Source organism: Lolium perenne, chromosome 6 (assembly GCF_019359855.2).
Source record: "Lolium perenne isolate Kyuss_39 chromosome 6, Kyuss_2.0, whole genome shotgun sequence".
NCBI lineage: Eukaryota > Viridiplantae > Streptophyta > Magnoliopsida > Poales > Poaceae > Lolium > Lolium perenne.
Genome location: NC_067249.2, coordinates 54,649,987 through 54,667,296, shown reverse-complemented (window position 1 = coordinate 54,667,296; position 17,310 = coordinate 54,649,987). Strand labels below are relative to the sequence as shown.

The 17,310-nt window shown below is 44.1% G+C and overlaps 2 protein-coding genes across 4 annotated transcripts; both read left to right on the top strand.

Annotated features, from left to right (window-relative positions):
• The first annotated feature begins 862 nt into the window (after nt 1-862).
• On the top strand, nt 863-5,332 carry LOC127308029 (ubiquitin-conjugating enzyme E2 22). The gene is made up of 7 exons (XM_051338797.2): nt 863-1,011; nt 3,316-3,417; nt 3,532-3,676; nt 4,053-4,130; nt 4,244-4,356; nt 4,451-4,554; nt 4,834-5,332. The coding sequence occupies exons 2-7, from the start codon at nt 3,415-3,417 to the stop codon at nt 5,150-5,152; spliced, it is 762 nt and encodes a 253-aa protein (XP_051194757.1). The 5' UTR covers nt 863-1,011; nt 3,316-3,414; the 3' UTR covers nt 5,153-5,332.
• Nucleotides 5,333-9,016: 3,684 nt separating this feature from the next.
• LOC127308028 (protein STRUBBELIG-RECEPTOR FAMILY 3) lies at nt 9,017-16,975 on the top strand. Of its 3 annotated transcripts, none has more exons than XM_051338793.2 (17): nt 9,017-9,432; nt 11,095-11,224; nt 11,304-11,372; nt 11,561-11,626; nt 11,724-11,795; nt 11,889-11,960; nt 12,053-12,124; nt 12,219-12,284; nt 12,990-13,055; nt 13,174-13,583; nt 13,658-13,714; nt 13,808-14,214; nt 14,298-14,566; nt 14,659-14,797; nt 15,575-15,714; nt 15,837-15,993; nt 16,438-16,975. In XM_051338793.2, exons 1-17 carry the CDS (start codon nt 9,312-9,314, stop codon nt 16,522-16,524), a joined length of 2,400 nt encoding a protein of 799 aa, XP_051194753.1. In that variant the 5' UTR covers nt 9,017-9,311; the 3' UTR covers nt 16,525-16,975. The 3 variants fall into 3 exon arrangements, with proteins under 3 accessions (XP_051194753.1, XP_051194752.1, XP_051194754.1); XM_051338792.2 differs by having other exon boundaries at nt 13,799-14,214; XM_051338794.2 differs by lacking the exon at nt 12,219-12,284 and having other exon boundaries at nt 13,799-14,214.
• The last annotated feature ends 335 nt before the right edge of the window (nt 16,976-17,310 follow it).

Sequence of the window (17,310 nt, the reverse complement as noted above, 5' to 3'; positions counted from 1 at the left end):
GTATGAGTTGAATCCTAAATTCGTAATCCTTAAAATGGGCATCCGATCTTAATGATCTTGGTTGAATCTTGCCGTTGACATATGTGACATACTAAAATAAAAGGCGATCCAAGTCGGAATCCTATTTCGTATCCAACCGCAGATTTCGCAAATCTGCGGTTTCACATTGACATCCAAGCCCACCGCTAGGCTTCATCGATTCCTCCTTGCTACCACTCGACATCCTCCACCGTTGTGCTTCGGCCAACCGAGCTTCTCACGCAAATTTGTGCGTTGAGAGTTGTGTTCATGATAGACGCGACATCAACATTTCTGGATTGAGCAGTATTTTAGCACTCGACGAGCGAAAATGGGTAGGATTAGAAAGTTGGGGGTACTGTTTTCATGAATTGCAAGTTTTGGGTTTATCCGAGACCGTGTTTATGAGATAAGGGTTCAAAAGATCACCGGAATTGACTTTTTGTTTATTACATGTTCCTTTTGCCGACTTTAGTGTATTTTCTCCAGAATTAGCACCCCCGATCCACATCGAGTTGCAAATCATTTTTTTTTTTGAGAAAAAGTTGCAAATCATTTGATCCAGAACCAGCGCCGCTCTCATCATTCATTCATCCATCCCGTTCGTCTTCTTGCCACCAAGAACCGGTGGTCCACCTCCAATCAGCGATCCCGATCACTCATCTCGCCCACATCTCGATCCCAGTCGCTGGCCGCAGCTGTCGTGAATTTCAAAAACCAGGCGCATCGCCTAGCTGGCGCCGCCGTGGCGCGGCTCGGCTCCAACGGCTACACAGACCTCGCTTCCGACCGTTCACGCGCTCGCACGCTCCTCTCCTGGCGCCCTACAAGTACCAGCCCCTCCGTGGCTCGGTCGACAGCCACGTCACCCATCCCATTCGGCTCTCCCTCCTCTCGCTTTTTTGCTTTCCCCAAAAAATTCCACGAGCCCTCAATCATTGGGCACGATCCGACGCCGCCCCCATCAGACCCAGATTGGCCGCGTCCCCTCTGGTAACTCGCCGATCCCTCCCCCGATTCATCTCTCCCTGCGGTTTCAGCCGATTTGTTCCGGCCCATTCCGCGGTTCTCGCGGCGCGTGCTCGTGATCTGATAGTTTAGTTCGATCCGTGGGGTAGGACTAGCGGATTCGGGAGGTTTTGGAGTCTGGGCGAGTGATGGTTTTCGATTGTTTCGGCGAATTGCGCAGGTATGCGCAGGCGGGTGGCGGGGTTTGCCCGTTCTGCCAAGTGAGGTCACGGGTGGTGCGAGGTTTCTAGAGGGAACTCGCGGTAATGTCCTTCGATCGGCTCGGCATTACTGTATGTAATTGGACACATACTTAGACTCACATTGTAGGAGATAGCAGTCTGTGAGAAGTTGACCTGATCTGCTCCGGTGATGGTTTCTCCGGGAGAGACAGAGGGCTGGGATCTGGAAATGCTTGCTTCATGGTTCGTTCATCTGAGTTGGATGTGTTAGGTGTAGAAACAATGTTCAGAAACCAAGAGGGTGGGGGGAGTTGATGGTTTTGGTGGGGAACTCTAATCCTGATCTTTAGATGGTATGCATCCATGGAAGATGGACTGGGTTAAGGTTTATGTATCCATGGAAGAAGAAGTGGGTTAATGTGTATGTATGCAGATTAATTTTGGAGAGAGCATAATAGGACCAAATGGGGATGCTTCTATTAGGTTTACCCACCGAATCGATTTAATTTCTTCCTATTGCACACTTTTGTCACTCTGTCACGTTCGACCGATTAAAAAGGTGTAAAGTTGCTATTATGCTCTATTGGCTCTGACCATTACGCTATTTATTTACTGTTATGAAGCCTGAAGCTATTTATTGCTATGTTGGTTCCCCTTCCCTCAATCCCTTACCGTCTTAGACGTGTAAGTTTGGAAAAATAATCAATCCTACAGGTTTTAGGTTCTATGCGTGTCTGGATTGGGAAGTGCTACTGGCATGACATGTGTGGCATTACCAATCAGGCATGTGTTAGTTTGTTTAGATAACATAAAAGGCTTTTGCCCACTTCAAATTGATAAAGCCGTTAACGGTAACAGCACAGACACACAACACCATTCCGAGGATACCAGCTTGCAATACAAGCACATGGCAAAGAAAAGAAAGACACCCACAAAGAATGAAATGAAACTGGAGCTTCAAGTCTAGAAAGGATCTCCGTAGCTTGAACTCCATGCCTCTAGATGACGAAACAACACAGGGCATCATTGGTTTAGGGCAACCCTAGCCGAGACTCCATCACAAGGATGACTTCACGAATGTATTACCATCAACAATGCGACTTGAGACCCAGATGCAGGCCTGAAGCAACGTTGTAGAACCGGACTCCAAAGCGACGCCGCAAGGAGAGAGCGTCACCTTTGCCCGATCAAGGATATAGATTTTCATCTGGAGGCACCAAATTATGAGGGAGAGGTAGCCACAAAAACACCTCTAGGGAGCGAAACAACGACCAGGGCTGACGCCGAGCACGGCTTTCACCTGGAAAGAAACCCAACCACCAACAAGAATGGCCTAGAGCTGCAACACCACTACCAATCACCGATCTATCAGGGGGAGGCATGTGTTCGTTAGGAAGTTACTAAAATCAAACAATTCACATCCGATACGATGACCCAACCACCAACAAGAATGGACTAACTACCAATCGCCGAGCTATCAGGGGGAGGCATGTGTTCATTAGGAAGTAACTAAAATCAAAGAATTCACATCCGATACTATGAGCGGAGTCTAGCCTTATATGCGTAGGATTTGAGTCCTCTAGAACTATTTTGTCTGCGCAATTTGTTTTGTATGTTTCTTCAAGCCCCAACAGTAGATGCTCAATTTCCTAGTCCATTTAGGAAAAGATAATAGTGGTAAAGCTGCTAGCGAGTTGCCATGAAACAAGCTATGTAATACTCTAAACAAATGAAAACAGATGTGTTTGAAAGATTCGTGTAGTTAATCACCAAATGTAACTAAGGTAACTAACAAAAGGAGCTATTATAACTTTTTCTCCCAAAATTCTTAGAAAAAATAGTATCCCTTATGTTCACATGTAGAACCACCCACTTGCACCCTTCCATCTTTCAGTCACTTAATTGTGTGCCTGAGAATCCGAGAGATGTATTGCAGAAACCATGTGTGTAATTAAGTATAAGATTTGTTGTTCATAATACCTTCTATTCTAAAACTGAAAATCATGTACTCAAGACATTTTATAAAATTAAATTATGCTATTATGGTATTATGGTCATCTCTTTGCGGCTTCTACCCAATCATGATGTTAATTGCTGTTTTCTGTAGGCTGCATCTGTTATCAGGAAGTTTATTACTATTGTGGAAGGATATCCTCACCAAAGTTGCTGACGAAGCTAGAATAAAGCTATTTGCTGCCTTCCTTCCATGGTGATTATTACAGTTCATTTTTCATGGCAAAACGTTTGATGTTGATGACAAAATTCTGCTATGATGATGTGCTCTTCACATGATTTTTAATGTCGAGTGTTCATTTTCATGAAGGCAACCAATGAAAACCTCCCACCAAATGTCATTAGGCAATTGGCTAAAGAATTGAAGAATCTTGACCAATCGCCTCCAGAAGGGATCAGAGTGATTGTGAATGACGACGACTTCACGAGTATTTCTGCAGATATAGAGGGACCTGGTAAGGTTCACTTAAGAGGTTTTGATATTGAAAAACACTACATTTTTTATGTGTTTCCTCTAATGCTTGTTCCCCTCCAATTGCATTTATTTTTAACTTTTTACGTGATTTTCATATGTTGCTTGTGTTCATAATTAGATACTGTGAAAGTGTGTCTATTTTCAGAAGGATATGTCATATTCTGAGTTTGTACAATATGTGCTTCTTTATTATGTTAATTTCTGAAATTTGGATCTTGAAATGATTCGCAGGCGGTACTCCTTAGATACTGAAAGTGTGTCTATTTTCAGAAGTATATGTCATATTCTGAGTTTGTACAATATGTGCTTCTTTATTATGTTAATTTCTGAAATTTGGATCTTGAAATGATTCGCAGGCGGTACTCCGTACGAGAACGGGATTTTCCGGATGAAGCTAGTCTTGTCCTGTGACTTCCCTCAATCTCCACCAAAAGGTCTGACTATCTTTTGTGTATCTTTTGTGCTCATCCAAAGCCTGAGTAATTGTGTTTTGTCCTCTATTTGATTGTTTCGTAAAACAAATATTGACCTGTCTTTCACTTCTTAGGATTTTTCGTGACCAAAATTTTCCATCCAAATATATCAAGCAGAGGTGAAATCTGTGTTAACACGTTGAAAAAGGACTGGAATCCTACTCATGGATTACGGCATGTTCTACTGGTTAGTGCATGCTGCATCATTGCTTGGCCCTAGTGCATACATCAGGTGTAACTATTGATTAATGACTTTCAGCTTCTTTTTATTCGTCTGATAGGTGGTGAGATGCCTACTGATTGAACCATTCCCAGAATCTGCGCTCAATGAGCAGGCTGGAAAGATGTTACTTGAAAACTATGAGGACTATGCACGGCATGCAAGGTTACCTTTTTGACTTTTCATTGAGTATCACTGTGTCAATATAGACTAGGGACACCTAGAAGACATCCTACCTACCTGCCTGCACTATACGTGGGAGTCATTTTTTTCTCATTCCTTGGTAAAAATTAGAGTATTGCATCCACCTAGGCGTCTGTTGTACTATAGTGCTCCAAAATCTGGAGTATTAAGCTAAATGTTATGTTCTTTTTTGGAGATACCATAGCTGTAGATTTTGACAATTTAGAGCACTACCTAATCGTCTACACGCGCCATATGCAGGTTATACACCAGCATTCATGCCCTCAAACCTAAGAGTAAGCCCAAGAGTGGAAGTATCTCCGAGTCAACCACAGCTGTAAACGTGGATCAGTCAAGCACAAATCTCGGCGAAACTGCACCATCGGCACCCACGGCATTATGTGCTACAGCTGCTGCCACCAAAGTGCTCGGTTCAAACTCACAGGATCAGAATGCTCCTAACGAGCCCGCTGTTGGTACATCTGCAGCATTGCCCAAGAAGGAAGGACCTGTTGCCAGGAAAGCGCCAGTCGATAAGAAGAAGGTGGATGCGAGGAAGAAGAGTTTGAAGCGATTGTAAGCAAAACATAGGGGGATAAAAGTGCCAGATGTAGATGATGAGAGTGAATATTGGGATTCTGGTGACAACATGAGGACTCTGGTAAACTGTTCTGTATATCTTGCATCAACTCTGTAATGACAATTGTCCCAAAGAAGGCATGCCTTCTCTATTCAATTAATTCGTTCTATTGAGAAACAATCCACTGGTTTTTCTTCTGTTTTGAGTTCATTTCAAACTAACTATTCACATGTCGAGGATTTTCTGTTTTGAACAGTTCACAGATTGAGAAGTTGACGTTGTGTTGTGTTTACTCCTGGTTAGTTCTCACTTCTCAGTGCTTCCTGACTCATCATTGATGAATAATGTGGGGTGACTTATGTGGCCCACCTCAAATTGCATAAAGCAGACTAGACAAAGCATGATAGGGTCAATCTGATGGAATCTGTGAGAGATGTTTTGTGATAAATTCTTGGCCCACCTCATCTCGTCAGTTCTTCAGGGTAATAATCAGCTCTGGCCCAGTGACCTCATCAAATATTTATCATCACCACTAAAAAACGAAATAATTATCATCAGTTGCCACGTTGTATACTTCGCTTGTCTAGACTGCAACGGCAAGATGGTGTAAACTTTACTAGGGGGCCAAATGTGCCTAAATCACTAAGCAATGAGTGTTACAATGTTCTTCACTAAACCAAAATATTGGGGGTGTCGTATAAAATAGACGGAGGTCATATGTTGGTCTGGCTTTAACAATATTTCCGACTTCAATCGGTCACTGGACACACTGGATTGATTTGTCTGTCGTAGACATAACCATTTTCCTTTCAAGGGCCATGCGTTACCACTAAACACAGACCACTCCGGAATATTGGCCTGAAGCGCATGTGTGAGATGTGATATGTAGGTCTCAGGTTGCCAATCAATTTTGTAGCCTTCATGTCTTGACCTAATGCGTTTTCAACATACGTGTGCTCGTCTGACTGGACCTCCCGTTGGTCTCAAGATAAGGATCGCCTACATGTCTCATTTTCAAGTGCGTATGTTGTCCACGACATCATGTTGTTTCTATATGACCCGAATATCTTTTGCTGGGGAAAAGACGGCGACATGACACGGATGTCTCGTTCAGAATCATTGTTTTATTAGGCTCTTGACGCCGCGAAAGATGATGAAAGCAACCGGCGCTTGACGACCAAGGCAGAGTTCCTCAGTGCTAGCTACTGCCACTATCGATCATGTACTCTGATAGTACAGTAATCTAATCATGTACTCTGAGGCATGCTACTACCACTATCAACAATTGGTATAGGGAAAATTGGTTCTATATCACTAAAAGATCCACACTTTAGAAAAAATATCACTAAAATTTTTGTCTTTAGAAAATTACCATCCAAAGGTTTAGGCCTTTCACTTTAGAAGTTTCTTAGCGTGGTATTATAGCTAACATACTGATGTAGCATGAGGGCATCTCTAACGGGGTGACGTTGCGTCCGCGCGTAGTCGACCAGGCTGGACGTATAGTGACCGGCTGTCCGCGGAGACGCAAATTTGGTCCAAATATGAGCCTCGGATGCATCTCCGCGGACACACCGAGTGTTCGCTTGCGTCTGGCAGACGTTTCATCGGGTCCCCCTGGTAGCGACCTAGGCTTGATGCGTCTTCTCAGTCGCTCCAGTATTGGCGCCGATAGACGCGGACCTTGGGCCAAAATCCTGGGGAGCTAAATGGGCTGAGCGGGCTAAAAATGATATGTAGGCTGACTTTCAGTAGACAAATGGGCCAACTATTTGTAAATAATAGGAAGTTACCTCATGGGCTTGGGGGGGCCCACATTGGCCTCCACTAAGGTCCGCCTCTAGGCGCCAATGCGTCTATTCGACAGTTTGCGTCACGTTAATGGCGATGTCTCGCGTGCCGAGCGGCCGCCGCCCACCTCTGCCAAGGAAGTAATGGCGATGCCTCCGGCGTATATAAAGAAAGAGGGCGCGCACGCTCGTCTTCCTCATCCTCTCCTCCATAGAAACCCTAGCCGCCACAACCTCCACCATAGCGCCGCCTCCACACAACCCTCAGCCTTTGCCTTGAGCAGCGCCGGGCGCGGCCAGACTATTGCGCCTTCACCTCCCCCTGTCGAGAGCTCCGACGACGAGGAGGAGGACGATGAAAGCACGGACAACATCATTGATGCGGTCATGGACGCGAAGTTCATGGCTGACGCAGAGCAGGAAGCCCACACGGCATTCGACGCCGAGATGGAACGCCGTAGGGAGGCGTCCGCCGCAGACTCCTCCTCCGAGTTCGACTGGTCCTCTGACGACGAGCTTGACCCAGAGGAGAAGGCGGCGGAGCAGAGTGCTCTAGTAGACGCTCAAGAAGGCTGAGGATGCCGCCAACACGATGTTGTGGCGGCGCCTGCTAGAGGACACGTGGCTCACCGAGCTCTAGCGGCCGCAGGGCGGGCGGCGGAGAAGATGAGGAGGGAGGGAGGCAACGACGGGTCCAGGCCATCGGCGACAAGTAGCTAGGGCGATATTGTGCTTTTTTACTTGAATGAAATATATCGTTAGAAAAATAATATGGTTATCCCGTTGGGGAGCACAGCCAGACGTAAGCGAACGTGCGACTATTTTTGGAGGTTCGATATGCGATGGTTCGTTTGGAGATGTCCCGGTAGTTTTGCATTTGCCCATTCCAACGGTATTCCGCAGGGTCGATTATTCTGCAGAGTATCTTGAAACTTGGGCGTCCTACCTGCTGCTGCTGTGCTCGCGCCGGTTTCTCCCGACGAGGGTTTGAACTGCTGTGCTATGCGGCGATTCACACAAAAATAATCCTTTGTTGAAAAAAACGCACAAAATGACCTTCTGGGCAAACTATTTTACGCATCTAACCCTTATGTGTGGCGCCCTTCGCAAGGGCGCCACACCTGTTTATGTGGCGCCCGTGGGAGCGGCGCCACACATTGTCGGCAGACAAGCTCGAGCCACCACGTATGACAGAATGTGTGGCGCCCTTGCGAAGGGAGCCACACAGAAGGGTGTGGCGCCCTTGCGAAAGGGGGTGTGGCGCCCTTGCGAAGGGAGCCACACAAAAGGGTTAGGGCATGAGCAATGGAGGCAGCTGTCCAACTAGGCTTGGATAAAACTTTTGACATATGCATGCCATGTTATGGTCCTATTAATATATCTTTCTCTCAAAAGCTGATTTGGTTTTTCTCTTTCTCTCTCACATTTCCACTCAGTTTTCACTTTATGGCTGAAGAGGTTGCCTCCTGATGAAGAGGCTACCTCCTCATTCAAACCTACTTTGGACTACCCGAACCTAACTAAAGTTATGAGGCAGTACCTCTAGAGCAGTGCATTGGGTATGCCCTTAGAAACGTGAAATAGTTTGGCTGGAGGGTCATTTTGTGCTATTCTTACGTAAAAGGGTTATTTGTTTGTAAATCGCCGTGCTATGCCAAGGTTTACCTTTACCTGGCGTGCAAAGTGACGGCGACTAGTAGAGGTTTTCACCAGACAAATACTCCGTACTACTGTGAAGTCTGAAGGAAGTCGACAGTCCAATCACCAACTCGCAGCGTCGCACGTGCCGGCGAGATGTGACGACGGCATCCGTCCAAAGCGCCCCCAACGGATCTCCGTGTCAGCAGGGCCCCACCCCCTTTTAAACCATGCCGGGCGGTGGCACTGGCAGCAGTCTCGCCGGAATAAAAATCCCGTCGTCGACGCCATGCTCCCTTAAAAAAAAAGAAACAGAAATTCCCTCCCTTTTTTCGCCCACGCCTTTTACAGTACAGTACATATTTCCCACGAAATCCTCAACCCTTTTTTCCCTCGCCTCACCTTTCGGCTTTTCCCCTCACCGCACCGCTCACCCACTCCACTCCGCCTTTTCCACGCCCGTTGCCTGCTCCATTTCTCTCACCTCGCCGCCACTCTCTCATCTCTCTCATCTCCACTTACAGCTAGATTCTAGAAGCCAACAAAAACAGGCGGAAGCGTACCGGAAAAAGCAAACTCCCCGGTCGCCACTGCCAGTTCCTCCCAATCTCTCTCTAGATCTGCGCAGCCACGCCTCGGTTCCCGCGATCTCTGCCGGCGGCGGTTACTCTTGCCTGCTGGTCCCCCGGTCGCCGCCGACGATGCTGCGCTAATCTGACTCCGACCCAGCGATGCGGATGGGAGATGGGCCCTTCGCGCAGACGGGGGTGCGGGTGCTCGTCCCGCTGCTGTTGGTCGCAGCGGCGGCGGCATTGCTGCCGCGGGCGCTCGCACTCACCGACGCCGCCGACGGTACGCGCACACCTGCTTTGCTTTGCTCTGCTCTGCTCCCTAGCTGCCGCCGAGTGATTTGTTGGTTTTCCTGCCACCAGCTGCTGGGTCGCGCTGCACTTGCTTGCTTTGGGGTTAGCTTAGCTCTACTGTTCGTACAGTGCAAGTGCAGTAATTGTTCGGGATAAGCGGGTAATTTGTGGCTTCAAGGGAGAGAGAGAGAGAGAGAGAGAGAGAGAGAGAGAGAGAGAGAGAGGGGATTGATTTCGACGCGGTACTGTTGGACCGCCGCTTGGTCCAGCAGACTGGTGCCGCGGTGAGGGTTTCGCGCCCTACTTCTGGAGTTGGCACGGCCGTTGAATCCGTGTGCGCCTGTCTGTCTAACCAGCTTATATGTGCGGCAATTGGGCCGTTCTTCTCTTTGTGGATGGTGTGGAGTCTGGCAGGGCTGTTTCTGTTCTTCAAGCAATGCGGTCACCTGCTCTGCTCTGCTCTGCTGCAGATAATCATCGTTGTCGACAGCAACGGGGGAGATACGTGCCTGTTTTGTTTTCAGTTAGGATTTGGGTGCAGCGGAAACAAATGCAGGCTAAAGGCGTGTAAGCTTGGTTAGGTTGCTGGCGGTACCGCTTTAATCTAACCTCCTAGTGCCGTGCCAGCAGTCGCTCGGTGGTAAGAATCTGATGGTGTATAATGTAGCTAAATAGGTGCGTCTTCCAGAGAAATACCTGATTTCACTGATCCTTGTACACAATTGCCTCTCTACTAGTAAATGCAGTTACATTTGTTGTTAGAGGGAAACCAAGGATTTGTTGGTTGAGGGGAGAGGGAGTCGATTGATGCACTACTTTTTTTTTTTTCACTTGGATCGGAGATTGGTAGGAGGTGAGGGTTAGCGTGGGTTTTGGTTCCGCCGATCGATTCAGCTTAGTCGAGCAGATCGGTAAGTTGGGTGTAGGTAGGGTGTGAGGGATGTGGGCTTGTGCCGTACTTATAGACGTTATGGGGTCATTGAATTTGTGTGTGCCTGCCTATGGGTGCAACAATGTGATGATACCCGGCAAAAAAAAGAATGAAATATATATCTGCCTATTGGGATGTTTTTTTTTCCGATGTGTACAGTACTACAGTGAAGGTTGAGAGGGATGTTTTTGGCCCTGCAGCAATGTGGTGGCCTGCTCTGCAGATTATCATCATTGTACATGACAATGGGGGCGATATGCCTCTGCTTTCAGATAGGATTTGGCTGCAGTGGAAAAAATGTAGGATAAATGCATGGAACATTGGTTGCATTGCTTGCAAGCTTTAATCTAGTTGCACTTGAAGTCTCATAGCCCATAGTTGCTAATGCTAACACGGGTCTCAGTCGTAGGAAGCTGGTGGTATCACATGTGGCTAAAACAGCATCTTTCGGAGAAATAATCTTATTAGCTGTTTACCAGAGATGTCAAATGATCAGATGCGTGGAAGATTTGGTTAGTTTTTTTTTTTTTTTGCGGTAGTATGCGAGCTATAATCTGACTTCCGCTTGCGCTCTCGTCGCTGATAGTTGCTGATGCTAACGTCCTTCTACACACGTGCAGTGTTGAGTATTTAAATGTAATTTATTTGATAGGAACCAATGTTGCAAAGAATTTTGTTGGTTTCTAATGGGGTGTTTTTTCTTTAATTTTTCGCATGCAGTTTCTGCTATAAATGGATTGTATGTTGCACTTGGATCACCGGCTCTTACCGGATGGACTGCAAATGGTGGAGACCCCTGCGGTGAGGGTTGGCAGGGTGTTGTATGTATCGGCTCAAATATTGATGCAATGTACGTCAATTATTCTTCAGATTCATTTTCCCTGGTAGAACTTTTATATTTTGTGCTTTTATCAACCCATTGTTTGTAGAAATTATGTTGCTGCAACTATGGAAGGACAGCTGGGAAGCCTAGGGAACTTCACCTCGATTACCACAATGTAAGGGCCTTTCTCGTCCATTATACTCCCTCGCTCATGGCTGATAGTATTATCATCTAATTATAGTCATATGTTCCATATGGTTGAATTTAGAACTTCTATGTGTACAATGTACCATAGGCAGGATGTTATGTTGTCCTCTTATACTGATCAAGCTATCTCTGTATTTACTTTCCTTTTTGTTGCAGAAATCTTAGCAACAACAAAATCAGTGGAACTATACCGGATGATCTACCAGTTACACTGCGGAATCTGTATGTTCCGTTCTTTGTGCAACTACTTGTTCGAGAAGTTCATTTAAGTATTTCTGATTAAATGGCGTCATGATCTTTTTGTTTCTTGCTTGTGCAGTTTTCTCTCTGATAACCAACTCACTGGAAGCATCCCAATGTCGCTATCAAACCTAAAGAGTTTAACAGCCATGTAATTATTATGTTCCTTCATTAAACAAAAAGCCATGCAGTACTTCCTGTACAAGCTGTCTCACTCAAGATCTGTCATTCTGTGCTTTCTCAGGTCACTCAATGACAATCATCTTGATGGACAACTACCAGATGCTTTTGGTTCCCTTGCTGGACTTATAAACCTGTAGGTCTAACTTATTTCTCTCTTTTATGGCACTTCCCCTTAATCTTCATCCAGCAGGTCGATTACATCTGAACTTTCATCACAATTCACAGGGATATTTCGTCCAACAACTTCAGTGGTCCATTACCAACTTCATTGGGAAACCTGTCATCACTAGTTACTCTGTATGCCTAGCCTACAACTATTTTCTTGCAGTTTTGCTTCCTCTTTTTTTTGCCACTTTCTTTTTAGATTTTCTAACGACATGCTATTTGATAGGCGCATGCAAGATAATCAACTATCTGGTACCCTTGATGTCTTGCAGGGTCTCCCCCTCGGTGATTTGTATGTCCACATGCGCTTGCCCCACACAAAAAAAAAAACTCTTTCATGTTTCACTTATGTTAGCACATCATCAGAATATAAAAAAAACGGAACATTGTCAATTATTTGGTCAGTTGTTGATTCAGTAACATGATTACTTAATAGAAACTTTCTTTCGGTCATTGTATAAACATAAGAATTTGACTGCAATTTGATATAATTCTGTACTTACGTACAAGTATGACAGACACAAATTTGTGCCTTCGCATAATCAACTTCAAATTTCCTCAGCCAAGGTTGTACAACTCTACATTCTTAAACAATGTATATATCAGTGCGCATTTCCCCTTTAAGTACAATGTTTAATTATTAAAAAATTGCAAAGTTTACACTGGTGAGAAAAAAAGGAAAAACTGACTAAGTAATTTACATTTTTTTGTTGAAGCATTTTATCTACTGTATTTGTACTGTTCACCTAGTTCTGCTCTGTGCTCCCATTATTTACCAGAACAATGTATCCCGGTGTTTGTTCCTTTCCTACAATTCTTTTATAACAAAAGTACTGCATAGTTGATCTTTGTAAAATATAAAAAATATTATGTCAGTCAAACTCTAATTGTTGATCCAGTTTGCGACAATTGCAATCCAGATCATTAATAGCTTAAATTTTTGGCATGCATGCAGATATATGTGCTTCTTTCTGATAACTTATTTCCCCTGTAACAGAAATATAGAGAACAATTTATTTTCTGGACCGATTCCTCCAAAGTTGCTCAACATACCAAATTTGAAGTGAGAAACCTTTTCCCCATTTCAGAATTGTTCTATGTCATCTATAATTTCACATAGTGCCTTCTTGTACTCAATACTTATACACAACTTATTGAGCAGCTAACTCTTTTTCATGCAGAAAGGATGGGAACCCATTTAATACCAGCATCGCTCCTTCTGCGTCACCCTCTTTAACACCCAATGGCTCTTCACCGACACAAACACCATCATCTCCTACATTCCCTTCAGGAACTCCTTCATCGTCTAATGCTTCCTCGGGTTCTTCTGGTGGATCCACAGCTCGAGACAGCAGATCTTCATCCTCCGGGAAACACAAGTCTTCAACTCTCAGGATCGTTGGATATGTTCTTCTTGCTATCGTGCTGTTCATAATTGTTGTGCTGCTCGTAATATTTTGCCTGTCGAAGTACCAAGAGAGACAGTCGAGACGTGATTATACAACAAGTCAGGTGGGGAGGGTGCAACAAAGGGTTGAAGAGCCTAAAGTCAAGCAAGCTTCAGCACAGTCAAGGGACGCCATTAAAAAAGGTCTACTTTACTTACTTTTCTTTAGATGACGTGTTCTACTCTGTTATTTGTGGTACCTGATGTTTCATTAACAGGCTCAACTGAGGTTCCTGACAGGAAGCCTGTTCGTGAAATAAATCTGACCATACCAGGTACAGATACTTATAACTCTGACCAACTACTTCCTACTATAAGTACTGCTCACCTGATTAACTTCAAATGTATAATTTATCAAGTGCTGGCAGCTGCTCGTGAGAAGCCTCCTGAAAAGAGAGAAGATCATGTAATTAACTTGGAGCGAACGGAATCGGATATTTTTGCTGCGGCGCCTCTGCCTCCGCCACCGCCACCACCACTACCACCACCAGCACCAACACCAACACCACCACCACGACCACCACCCCCACTTTCCTCTCCACCTCCTCCGCCACTTTCCTCACCACCACTTCCTCCTGTTACAAAAGTAATTGCAAATCCTATCTTTAGGCCAGAAAAAAGAGCCAGCACTCCACCAAGGACAGGTCCCTCGACATCTGCAACATCCTTTTCTGTTGCAACACTTCAGCAATATACAAATAGCTTTGGAGAGGAAAGTTTGATAAGAGAGAGTAGGTTGGGAAAAGTATATCTTGCAGAATTTCCTGAAGGCAAAGTATGTACACAGCATTGCTCCATTTACTCAATGTGATTTTACACTGAATAAATTATGTCCTCATCTTCTTTCATCGTATGCAGTTATTGGAAGTTATGAAGATAGACAATGCCAATGGAAGGATACCAGTAGATGACTTTTTAGAGCTGGTTGCGTGTATATCAGATATTAGACACCCTAGCATCCTTGAGCTTGTTGGATACTGTGCAGAATATGGACAGCGGTTACTTGTTTATAACCACTTCAGTAGAAAAACACTACATGATGTATTACATGAAGGAGAGGATCTAGATAGTGCACTCTCTTGGAATGCCCGTCTCCAGGTCGCTCTTGGTGCATCAAAAGCCTTAGAGTAAGCTGTATTCCAGTTTAAAATATTTTTCATGAACTTTTGCCTGTCTAAAGGAACTGCCTTTACATTTAAAATGTACCCTCTTCTTGCAGGTATCTCCATGACACATGTGAGCCTCCAGTGGTGCATCAGAATTTTGAACCAGCCAATGTGCTTCTTGGTAATGGATTCTCAGTACGTGTTGCTGAATGTGGACTGTCAGTATTGATGTTGTCAAGCTCTGTTACACAGGTAACCTCAAGTATTCGATATAAACCTGTTCTTAGGATGGTTCAGCCTTTTCTTGATACCAATATATCTAAATCATTAATTAAAACATCTGAAATATGTTTGTTTACTTAATATTTGGAATTTTCGATAGACTATGAATTCAGGGAGGTTCCCAAATTCTTATGTGGAGAAAAACAGGGAGATTCTCCTCAGTTCCCTTACTTGAATAAAACTTGTAAACAAAATATTTCTCAAAAGTAAAATACAAATTCTGAGTCTCAACACATCCTTTCATTGACTGGTTGAAATCCTAAAAAGGCATCCTGACTCCTGAGTACTGCACCAGAACAATTAGACTAACAGCCTGTTACAGTGAAAATTATTTCCTGAAGCATCACCTTTCTTCAGGAAGTGTCATTTGGTTCTCCAGCGATCTTCAGAATTGCCCCACAGTTGTTCAGTTGATTTCAAGCTTCATTGTGTATGGTCATCCTCAAATATAAATATGAAGAATAATAAAGCAATATTCATGTAGAGCTAGATAAAACTGTGAACCCATGACAGGACCATTACTTCTAGTCCAATAATTTCCTAAAAACTAGATAGTGTTCACTACACCTTAATTATTTATTTAAGGCAGAAAAGACCAATGGTTTTTTGATATTTGACTTTGTCCATTGTTATAGATAAAAATTATTTGGCAATCATTGTTCTTGCTTCTGTACTTTGGTGACATCTGAATGAATCTGAAACTTGTAATATGTGTGTACTTACTGTTGTGTTCCCCTTTGATCTCAGTTGTCTGGTCGCATGCGGGCATTACTAAATTACGAGGCACCTGAAATCCAAGAATCTGGGACTTTTACCGACCGAAGTGATGTTTACAGTTTTGGTGTGGTAATGCTAGAACTTCTGACTGGTCGTAAACCATATGACAGGTTAGCAATACATACAATCTGCAGTGCTTGATCACGAGACTTATGTAACTGTTTTTAGATCATTCACCTCCACAAAAATGTGGACCTACTCATGCTCCTACTTGTTTTGTTGAAATATGCAGCTCTCGCCCTCGTCATGAACAGCATCTTGTTAGATGGGCTGTTCATCAGCTTCATGACATTGATTCCCTGACAAAGATGGTTGATCCTTCTATTCGTGGAGAGTGTTCTGAGAAAGTATTATCACGTTTTGCCGACATCATCAGCCGTTGTGTTCGGGTAATTCACTGCTTCCATTCCTTCATAATCTAAGATGCACTTTTGAGGCATAATATACAGGATACTAGATTTTCCCACTTTGTTAACTATAACAACATTTAGTTTTTTCTTGCTCGAAATTTTTCTTTGGAATATGTAAAATTAGGTAAAGCCATCATTTTTTAAAAATGTCCTATATTATTCTATTAGATTGTGACGAGTTTTTACTCTATTACCAATGCTGAAAAGAACCTGTCAGCCATAACTCATAAGTTAGTCTATTCCATGTCCATGGTAATTCGTTTCATGATTTTGACATCTCCTCACACACAGGTGAAACACTTAATAGTCTAGTCAGTATTCACTGTGATATTATAGCTGTATTTAGCTCTTTTTATTCTTAGAACAGCAGTAGGAATCTGGTGAACATAGTGATCTGTGGCTGATCAGAAAATTCTTATGCAGCCGGAGCCAGAGTTCAGGCCACCAATGTCTGAAGTAGTCCAAGACATAGCAAGCATTTTAAGCACTACTGGTGAGGACTCAGAGTGAAAAACAATCCGAGGAGGATGTCATATATATCGGATCTTGGCGGCAGCGTAGCCATTCAAGTATTCTGATGAAACATCTACCACATTCTGGGAAAATCCTGTCAATATGTCTAATGGAGGAAGCATCTACCACATTCTGGGGAAATCCTGTCAATATTTCTGGACCCCACAGTCCACCAATGTACATGTTGATTCAGAGCCTCATTTACTTCCAGAAAGGAGGCAGTGGTGCAGCCCCATTTTGGGAGGAAGGCATGGGGCTTCTCATTGCTGCCGGGCAGATCCTTGTATTCTAGCCATGCTTATATAGTTATATCACATGTATCTCCTGCAACCACCTATAGTTTTTGCTAGTTTATGACATATATACATTGAAGTTAGTGATGCTGCCATGTTTCTCAAGGCTTCCTATAACTTTGGAAGCCCCGAAAAATAAAATTTTGTTATTCTAATTCTCTATAGTTTTAGAACTTTTACTGTTGTAGAGATGCTGTGCAGAGGTGAATGAGCTCGAATGCTTGGTTCCTCCGTCGGCATGCTGGGGCTCTCCTTTTCAGATCTAGAAACACGGTTTCTACTTTGGAGGCAAAAGCACCACAATTAGGCATGCATCATCGGTTCCTACTGTCTTTATATTGTATATGTTGTGTACTCTTTGAATGAATTGTGCGCAGTTCTGTTCTAAAGATGAGAGGGGGCATCCTGCTGATTCATCATGAACTTGTTTAATCTGTATTGGAGCATTTCGGTTAGATGGCTGCCTTTGAACTTTTAGATTAGCACTCTG